This window comes from Bidens hawaiensis, unplaced genomic scaffold (assembly GCF_021521415.1).
Source record: "Bidens hawaiensis isolate Kalapana, Puna unplaced genomic scaffold, B.hawaiensis_p1.1 tig00058230_1, whole genome shotgun sequence".
Lineage (NCBI taxonomy): Eukaryota > Viridiplantae > Streptophyta > Magnoliopsida > Asterales > Asteraceae > Bidens > Bidens hawaiensis.
In genome coordinates, this window is record NW_027500523.1 from 48492 (window position 1) to 58951 (window position 10460).

General features: G+C 37.6%; 1 protein-coding gene across 1 annotated transcript; it reads left to right on the forward strand.

Annotated features, from left to right (window-relative positions):
• The first annotated feature begins 7354 nt into the window (after nucleotides 1-7354).
• Nucleotides 7355-9467, forward strand: LOC143602262 (protein DETOXIFICATION 14-like). Its single transcript, XM_077079437.1, has 6 exons — nucleotides 7355-8389; nucleotides 8484-8570; nucleotides 8665-8721; nucleotides 8792-9030; nucleotides 9107-9312; nucleotides 9403-9467. The coding sequence occupies exons 1-6, from the start codon at nucleotides 7851-7853 to the stop codon at nucleotides 9454-9456; spliced, it is 1182 nt and encodes a 393-aa protein (XP_076935552.1). The 5' UTR covers nucleotides 7355-7850; the 3' UTR covers nucleotides 9457-9467.
• Nucleotides 9468-10460: the final 993 nt, after the last annotated feature.

The following is a 10460-nucleotide window of genomic DNA, read 5'->3' on the forward strand; positions in this document are numbered from 1 at the left end:
TCTTGTTTGAAGGCATTTATCCTCAATTTATAACTTTCTCACCACCCAAGATTCAACACTCTTTGGTTTTGAAATTAACATTAACCAAGGGCATTGAAATTTGTCGGGATTTATTTTTTTACCCCTACCACCAACATTAATGGGCCATCTGCCCTTACCTACCACCACATTTTGTTTGCCCTTTTTAAAGCAGCCCCTTTACTTGTATTTCCTTTCCTACCTTTAGCTTTTGGTTGACAGACAATATGCACCCCATAATCATCAATATCAAACTATATTATCCTTAGCAAACACAAGTTGCCTCCTAGTTTCAACAGAATGTTGTTTAACAAACATCTTGACTTCTTTCTTGGTCCCAAACTCTTGTCCTATAAAAAAGTTAGCCCTACCTTCACTATTAATATTTTGATTTGCCCTTCTAATAGCATGCAACTGATGTTTTCTATTGCTTGTCTCATTATCATCAGAATCTGACCCACTAAGAATCAAATCATTGTCTAGAACTTCATCTTGTATATCTGTATCTTGTTGGACGGCGTTAGTTTCTTCCACTTTTAAGTCATTGTAATCCCTCATATCAACTTCATGATCATCTATGCCTTCATTAACTTTAGAATGCCCATCCTGTCTTGGCTTCCTTGGCTTACACTAACATCACAATCAGTATCACTATTACCACCACTTGACTGGCAAACACCACACTTGAAAATCTAAAAAAGTTAGCATGGACAATAGCATAAGGTTCGTCATTTACTTCAATTTCTTCAATTGTCAATTTTTTTGGCTTATGTAAGGACCAAAACTCCTTAATGTCTTTAATCCTATGTTGGGTATACAATTTTATGAGTTTATGCTCTTCTACATGTGTAGCTAACCTCAAAACATCTTGATCGCCACACAAGTATTCAAGACCAGTATCCAGTGGCGGAGCCATACATTTTTTCTTTTGGGTTCAGGATGTTTTGGTGCTCGATTCTTTTCCGCCGCCAAAGTTTTTAGGTCGGGATGGGTCAGGTCGGTCTGATAAATAAAGTGTCATACCACTATCATAACACAAGTAGATCGATCATTAGCATTCAAAAATACACAAAATTCATATTAAATAAAAAGAAAGAGTCTGTCGGCCGTTGTTGTCTGGTTGAAGTCCGTCATATGAGTGCTGAGGTCGTTAGGCGATGGTTGGAGCCCTGATGCGAATTGACGAAGGCGATGAGATGAAAAGCGTACCCTTGAGGTCGATATATAGAAACAAAAGTTGATCGATCTTGTTTTTATTTTATTTTTATTCAGGTATTATCTTTAAAAATGTTAATTGGATTGAATTTATTGACCAATTCTATTAGTTATTATTGGCCAGTTTATAATGTTTGTTAGTAATTTTTATAATTTTTTTAAAGTTTTTTATATATTTTATAAAAGAAATATTCATTACTAAAAAACATTTTAACTAAAAGTTTCATAATCAGTGTAGGGATGAGCGGATAGCAGTACTGATTACTAAAATGTTCGGTTCGGCGCCAGTATGGTAGGCAAATTTGGGAAATACTGATAGCGGGGTACCGGAAAAAACTCAAAAACTTGGTATCGATTCGAACCCGACAGTACCAATTTTGGTACACCGGGTACTCGTTTTGCTCATCCATAAATTAGTGGGTTCGAATACTTTTTCTAAAATGATACCAGGTTCGTTCGTCGAAAAAGAATGGGTTCGCTTGTTAGTTCCACACTACATGTTGTATATAAAACCGAGAAAAGACCGGGTTCGGCCGAACCCGGTGTACTCAATGTGGCTTCGCCACTGCAAGTATCTAAGTCCTTTGCTGGATGTAAAAACTGGTAATAAATAACATTAGTACTAGAATATCCTAGCTCACCCATCATTTCATCAACTTCATGAACTAAGAATCTGTCAGTGTCGATCAAGTCCACGAAATCACAACGACCTCCTACATATGTACGATTTGGAGGACTAGTAAACCAACCACCGTGATTAATCTAGAAGCTGAAAAGATTCGGATAACCCACTGCAAAATAGCATAATTTTGTAACACAAAACCATAGCATAAAAACCTAAAAAACTAAAAAAATTCAAAATTGAGGGTACACATTACCGTATAGTTGATCAAGATCCTCATATTCATCACTTTCTCGAATGTACCACTGTAATGTAGACATTATCGTCGTTTAAGGTTTCCGCAAAAATTATTTTGAAGGAAGATGGGGGTTTACGAAACGAATCGACAGGGTGGGTGTTAAAAGAAGGGGGAATGATCTGGAAGGGGGGATAAAATTACTGATTTGCCCTCACGTGTTTGTCACGTGGTCTGACTTCATGAAATAATTTAACTGGGTTAGTGATAAAGTACGTAACATGCAACATATTTGTTTCATGAATTATGTCTTCTGCTATTAGTTTCGATAAAGGACGTCTAATGAAAATCAGAGCAAACATAAAGGGCGTATTTTTCCATTTTGTATTTCAACATGTTCAATGTCACGTGGCCTAGTATGAGTGGCCATCTGATGTGTTGTAAAACACACAGTTTTTCTTGCTAGTTTCTATGTTGTTTTGGGCTTAAATATTAACGAATATTATTAGTTTTTGCGTGCATTTACATGTTTGTGTATGAGATAGATCCCATGTTGAAGAGAGAGAGAGAAAACGAGTTAATTGGAGAAAGGATTAGCTAAAATGGAGCTCGGATGAAGCCGGTACGCACAAACGAAGTTTAAACGAGTCAGCAGTCGATAAAAGAAGACCCAAAGGGCATGGCCACGCCGCGTGGCCATTTGACCCTTCATGGACGTGGGTGGCGGCGCCCTAGGAGGTCCCATCAGCTATTCAAATGCCCAGCTGGTCTATTTTGTCTTATTATAAGCTGGTTGGACCGGGTTTTCAATATATTAACTTGTTTAACAAGTTTATAACACTTATATATATATATTATAAAACCCTAGAATGATTATATAACCATACTAGCCACCAAAGAGGCCTGGGGAACAAAGAATTAAAAAGGAGAAGGTCTCGGTTCGTCGTTGATTCATTGTTTGTTGGTTTTTGAATTATTAACGATTGTAAGTTCGTTTTATGTTTTTAAGAGACCAAATGAGTTTTATTCAGTTTCTAATGACCATGGTGATTATTATTATTCATATTTACTAATGTTCCATAATTATTATTGGCTAAACTTGTTTGAATCACCTAGGTTTGATGTTTAACAGTTTAAATTAACTAGTTTAGGGTTAATGAGTGGTTCATTGTTTTTCTATTGTCAAAGTTCATATTTTGTGATTTTAATCCCGTTAATATTTTCTTCCATAGATGTATATTAGGTTTTATGAGCCCCGTGTGATTGATTATTACATAAATTAGTTTTGTATGGTCGTTAATTGCATAGTTCGGTTAATACTTTGTGTGTTGATTGATTGTGATAGACGTATCATTAGGGTTTGTGTTGCATAGACCATTAAAATCAGTAGATTAAACACCTTTGAGTTGGACCAAAGTCTTAGGTTTCGGCTTATATTACTAGTTAGTTGATAGTGTTAGTCGTTGCGAGACCACGTGCGGTTTTTTCATTATCGACTAGGTTAAGTTTGTGAGTTGAGTTGTTTTATCCTTAGTGTTGAATTACCCCTTTTCTCCTAGGTTTATAATAGTTTGAACCTTAGCGAGGCTTGTAGCTTAAACATGGACCAAGTGTTGAGTCATTAGGGTACTTAGAATAAACAACCAATAATTAAAAGTTAACTAGACGCCGTTAGGGTTTTCTGATAAAACTGACCATAGGGACCCAGTTACTTTAGCCTCTTATTTGTTAGCTCATCTTTAGAACCCTGGTTTCAACCACGTGTTAGCACCCGAGTCATCCTACAGCCGTTAGATCATCCTACCTAGGTGATTCGCTTTCCCATTATCGTTAAATCCCGTTTAGTATTTCCGTTAGTTCCCTTAAGTTAAGTTAATTAGTTTAAAATAATTAATATAAAATCAATTATATATTAAGGTAGGGGTTATAATCTGAGCCGTTCTCACGTGTCTTCGAGTTCGAAATCTGGACTTTCCTTGTCTTTGTTGTGCGCGACCGGTATACTTGTCGTTTGTGTGAACTAGGATAGATTGTATGGTTTTTAAAGCTTAGTTGCGATTCGTGATCGTTATTTATATATATTTTCGCACATTAAGTTTTTGGCGCCGTTGTCGGGACACGGTTTGAAGTGATTAGAGAACGACCGAGTTTAGGGACTTACCTGTTTTTTTTTACTTGCTCTTCTTATTTTTTATTTGTTTTTAGCTTAACTTTAGCCTAGTTAATTTTAGTTTTTCATTTTTTTAGTCGTTGCGTCGTACCCGCTCACAAGGACCGCCGAAGCTTGAACCGTCTGACAAAACCGAGAAAGTCCAGCCTGAGAGAGAGAGCCATCTGTTTCACCGACAGGTTCTGATTCTTCTTCTTCTTCTTTCGCATCTTCTAGGGATAGGAACATGGGTGACCAAACGCCTAGGAGAGTAGTAGCTGACTATGGTAGGCCGACACCGAATCCTCATGCTAGCATTACCTTACCGAACGGTGTCGCCATTGGCAACCGTTCCATTCCTGCCCACGTCATGTAACTCATCTAAACCACACTCCAATTCCAAGAGCTAGAGAGCGAAGATCCTTCAAATCACATCGACATGTTTGTTCAAATATGCGAAACTTTCAATATCGGCAACATGAACGATGAAGCCGTCTATCTCCGTCTTTTTCCCTTCTCACTTGCTGGCAAAGCCTACAAATGGCTGAAGTCACTACCTGCTGGATCCATTACCACTTGGGCGGGCCTTCAAGAGAATATCATGAACAAATTCTTTCCGCCATCTAGGGATGACAAAAAAGCTCGTGCCCGACGGGTATACCCGAAACCCGATGGGTATGGACCGGGTATGGGATTAGGATTTAAAATTTTTCACGGGTACGGGCCGGGTTTGGGATTAGATGATACCCGGCCCGATTACCCGAAAACACATACCCGTTTACCCTAACCATATACCCGAATTATATATCCGCAAAATTCTTTGTATTTCATAGGTTGTGAAGCGTATATATAAGAAATTATATACAATTTATAATGATACTATTTATTTATTGTCATTCTTATATATATGAGGGCATTATATTTATATTTGTAATAAATTTTGTATGAATAAGATGTATAAAATAATTATAATTAATAAAAAAAGGTACTTGAAAGTCCTAACGGGTATACCCGATACCCGCGGGTATGCCCGATACCCGACAAATACCCGATGGGTAATGGGCCAGGTATGGGACACGGTTTTACAAACGGGTATGGGCATGTGAATACCGATACCCGGCCCGTTGTCATCCCTACCGCCATCTAAATCCGCTCGACTCCGTGAGGAAATTTGTTCCTTCCGCATGAGGTACGACGAGTCTTTCAGGGAAGTTTGGGAAAGATTCAAGAACCTCCTTCTTAGTTGTCTTCATCATGGTTTAGATAAGTGGATGCTCATCGAGAAATTCAATAATGGAGCCACACAGCACGTGAGAGAGATGTTAAACCAGACTGCTAACGGGAACCTCCTCAAGAACAAAGATCCCGATAGTGCGTCGATCAGTTTGACGATCTAGCAGCGAGCTACGAAGGGCACGGGGGTAGATATTTTTCCACGTCACCGAGAGGAGTACTTCAGGTCGATTCGAGCACTAGCATGCAGGCACAGATTTAGACATAAACTCTAAATCCCTAATAAATTCCAATTTTCAATTTATATTATCCAAAAATCCAATAAACCATAATCAATCATTCAATTGTCAATAAACAATTTCAAATTAACAATGAATTTATATAAACAATTATAATTTTAATTATAAGTAAGAATACCTAAATTGAGCACCAAGAAGAGTCAAACCGTGATGGTGAGTGGTGGAGTGCCGCCATGCCGGAGTGGTTCGGGAAGGAAACACGTTGGTGGTAGGGTGGTTGATTGAACATTGATGTAGTTAATTGTGAATTGTGAATGGCGACATTATGTTTCTAATAAAGATTATAATATAAACTGGTTTATTTGTTTGGACACTATACTTTACTTAGGCTTTAATTGAGTTTTTTTAAATTGGTTGGGCTTAAAACACATAGGGGTAACATTATAATTTTCCAGTTCCGGTGCTGGAATAATGGATGATGATGATCGTATGGCGCCTAATTTGCATACCACAACACAAATCATAAAGTTTAGTTGTAAAATTCAAATTCCCACATTTAATGTAATTTTAATAGTATATATTAAGGAGCCAGATGCAATAATTAATTGCCTTATAGCAACCAATGGGCACCAACTCATGCCTATGTTGTCTATAAATGATTCAACCTGCTAGCTAGCTAAGCTACCACGTAAGGAATAAAAACCGTATTGATGGAGGAGGGGTTGTTGACAGCGGAGCAGCCACGGAAATGGGGTGTCGTTCTGTCGGAGGAGGTAAAGAGAAGTTGTTATATAGCGTTGCCGTTGGTGGTGGTGATGGTGTCACAAAATTTACTTCGGGTGGTGTCTCTGTCTATGGTTGGTCACCTCGGCAAACTGGAACTCGCAAGCACCGCTGTTGCTACATCACTCACCAATGTCTCTGGCTTTAGTCTCCTTGTAGTATCTTCACTTTCTCTTCTTTGTTAATTATCTACTTGCATTTTAAAGGCGGTTATTGCCAATTAATGTAGCGTTTTTTTTTCTTGAACGGCGAATTACTTTTGTTGTCCGTGGGACTTGACCCTTCCAAGTCCCAAGTCCAAGTTTCAATTCAAGGTGTTTAAAAACGTCGTCTTTACCAATGAATGGACCACCAACCTATTGGTATTTAATATAGCGGTTAGGTCACCTTTTTAAATACTTAAAAAGTAAGAATTTCATTTAAAGCGCTCTTGCTAATATTTACATAACCTTTGGTTATTGAGTAGGAATAACTAATAGTGTGAAGTAATTCACTAATTTGAATAGAGTAATTGCAAAATCTTCTTTTATTTGAAAAGAAGATATTAGATATGCAATTAGTTGGTGGTAAACGTTCTAGATATGCGATTAATTCATAACCTCTACGAAAACCTTAATCTTGTAAATAATAGTTCAAGTTTAAATGATTTAACTTTGAGTACATGATCAATGGATCTCGTGACCTGATTTTAAAGTTCATTATTTATATTTAAGAAGAATATCTTACACGAGGTAGAGCATCTGGAGACCAAAATGAACCGCAACACCTTGTTAGCAAAATCATGATCAGTTAAATTAAATTACTTCTTATTATGATTAGTTATGTGTAGTTTTCAACCGGTTAGGCCTAGAACAGGACTCCTTGATTGGTTTGCATGGTCTGAGATGCCCCTGGTTGTTCCGGTACTAGCTACTCAGTTTATTAAGTGGCACTCGAACTCGTGAACTGACCGAACATGATGTATGATAAACTTCTTTTATGCATTAATACTCGTCCCGAATGTTTCAAGTTTGTCTGTCGGCTTCAGGTTCAAATTCGCTGGTCATCCAAATTTTAAAATTAATTATGTCTTTATCCGGTTTTTAAATCATGCTTGACCATCCTGTCGTTTAACCTGAAGCCAGTTTGGTTACTTGCTTGGTTCTTAAACACGTTAATTTTATATATGCTTATTGTTAAATACTAGGCGGCTAATAAAAGCCTAAAAATGAGTAATGGCTATAACAAAACTGATGTTCTTTTGAAGGTCAATCACTTAATTAGTTTCCTTTTATCACCTCGTTAATTAGGGTAATTATTTCATTTTTATTTCTTAACCTTGCTTATATCACTTTAAAACTAAATTGACAGTTTGGAATGTCGAGTGCATTGGAGACGTTATGCGGGCAAGCTTTTTGGGTACGACAATACCACAAGCTCGGTACATACACGTATGGCGCCATGATTTCCCTCATTTTAGTTTGTTTTCCTATTTCCATTTTGTGGATCTATATCGACGGACTCCTTATCCTTCTCGGTCAAGACCCTTTGATCTCAGCCGAAGCACGTAAATTTTCAGTTTGGCTCATTCCTACCCTATTCCCCTACTCAATACTCCAACTACTCGTTCGATACTTACTGTCTCAAAGTCTCATCTTTCCAATGCTATGGAGCTCGGTCGCGGTTCTTGCTATCCACTTACTCGTTTGTTGGGCTCTAGTGTTTTGGCTTGGGTTCGGGACAGCTGGAGCTGCATTAGCCATTGGAATCTCCTACACTTTAAATGTCATGTTGCTTGGTTTTTACTTGTATTATTCTGACTCGTGTGAAAAGACTCGTGTCACGTTTTCAGTTGATGGTTTGAAAACCATCAGGGAGTTCTTTCGTTTCGCCATCCCGTCAGCAATAATGATATGGTATATTCACAATGATTTTCCAAACTCTAGTAATATTTTCACACCCAACTTGCTTGTTAATTTACATGAGATTTCTGTTTCTTATGCTGTGTAGTCTTGAATGGTGGTCTTATGAGATCGTTGTTTTGCTATCAGGACTCTTGCCGAATCCACGGTTAGAAACTTCAGTGCTCTCAATATGGTAAGGCATAATATATACTTGAGTAAACCCATAAAATAGTGATCTTAGTTTGGACACTTTAGACTGACTAAACATGTGCCATCTATTGCAACAGTCTAACAGTTGGCACCTTACACTACCACGTACTTTACTCATTTGGGGCTGCTGCAAGGTATGCCCTTAACGTGTTTCGTATTTTCTTAAATATTAACAAGAAAGAGTAAAGATATGCTGTTTTGCAGCACACGCGTATCTAACGAATTAGGGGCTGGGAATCCACAGGCTGCAAAAACAGCTCTCTTGGCCGCAAGTGGTCTTGGAGCAGTGGAAGTGATCATAGCCATCACCGCTCTTTTCTGCTCACGTTCGATACTAGGATACGCATTTGGTAACGAGCAGGAATTAGTTGACTACGTCAAAGACATTACCATTTTTCTTTGTTTCACTCTATTTTCAGATACAATACAAGCAATACTTTCAGGTTTCCAGTTTAAGCCTTGATGAATATATCGGTATTAATCCAGTTTACAGTTGTTTAATAATTGTTTTCTAAACAGGAGCTGCTAGAGGAAGCGGATGGCAACATATTGGAGCTTACATTAACCTTGGATCGTATTATCTAGTTGGAATCCCCATGGCATTAGTTTTAGGTTTCGTTATTCATCTAAAGGGAAAAGGCTTATGGAGTGGACTAATAATCGGATCAATCGTGCAATGCATTCTGCTTATTCTAATAACATGTTCCACTAATTGGGAAAAACAGGTTCTTGATTAGGCCCAAAGATTTATTTTTTTTTTAATTTTAATTTGTTAGTGCAGCAGCAACTGATCATGATAATGTCGTCCATATCAGGCAACAATGGCGAGAGAACGGATATTTGTGCGGACAATTATTGATAAGGAATGATTCTTCAACTAAACATGTAAAATCACTTTATATCAAGAAGTGTCTGCCACCCAGGAAATAAAAAAAGAACACAAATGTTCTTCAAGTCTTCAACAACTGTTTAATAAATATATTGTAAGAACATACTGTAAACTGATTAACATAGAGAATTAAATGAGGTTTTGTAGCCTACGTGTGTCCATGAATGTTTTCATACAAACTAAACACAATAGTGTAAGCCACATATGGTAATGAAATGCTTCAAAGTACACCTTCCCTTGAAACAAACATGGATAACTTACACGGGGGAGAGATCAACATTATTGAGGTGTATTTGGTTGCAAATCAGTCCCAATTTCTCATAGTAGTGATTAGTGAACAAAGATGTAGACATAGAAGCCGAATTAGTGGGGTGTGAGTTGGTTGTTCTAAAAATCGTCATGTTTAAACATGCTTTTTTTTTTACCAAAATTAACATAGATGAAAACAGTTTATTCTTCATAAGACGTTATTATATTAGAGCCAATAAAAATTCAAGAGCATGTACACGTTATTGAATTACATATCGAATATATCTTTTGCTTTAATCAAATATACAATATTATTTGCATACGCTCTGGTGGTACTAATATGTCCTTTTCATTGGGGGGGGGGGGGGGGGAGGGGGTAAGGGTAAGAGCTTGGGTTTTTAAATGGAGACTCAAGCTCAATTCTCACTTACAACACTTTGGGGGACATTGATAGTTCAATGAAAGAATACTGAGATATTTGTAATTTCCAGTTTGATCATGAGGGCATCTGGATTGTACTACCAATGGTTCTTCTGGCGGGTGGGTTTTTCCCGGAGCTAGATATAACTTGAAGACACTTAAGAGCTCCGTACAGCTGGGTTGGGCCAGTTGGCGATGATGACCTTAAGCCACTGGATCACCTCATACAGAATACCTAGGAAATCTATGTTTGTTGGCCGTTCAAAAAAAAATATACTAATAATCTTAACCATTCACAATATTCTTTGCATACTC

Bases quoted from the DNA above. Each gene is read 5' to 3' on its own strand.
- LOC143602262 (XM_077079437.1), top strand. From the start codon at position 7,851: ATGTCGAGTGCATTGGAGACGTTATGCGGGCAAGCTTTTTGGGTACGA. The intron at 8,722-8,791 runs GTATGCCCTTAA...GCTGTTTTGCAG, and splicing joins TCATTTGGGGCTGCTGCAAG to CACACGCGTATCTAACGAAT. The intron at 9,031-9,106 runs GTTTCCAGTTTA...TTTTCTAAACAG, and splicing joins AATACAAGCAATACTTTCAG to GAGCTGCTAGAGGAAGCGGA.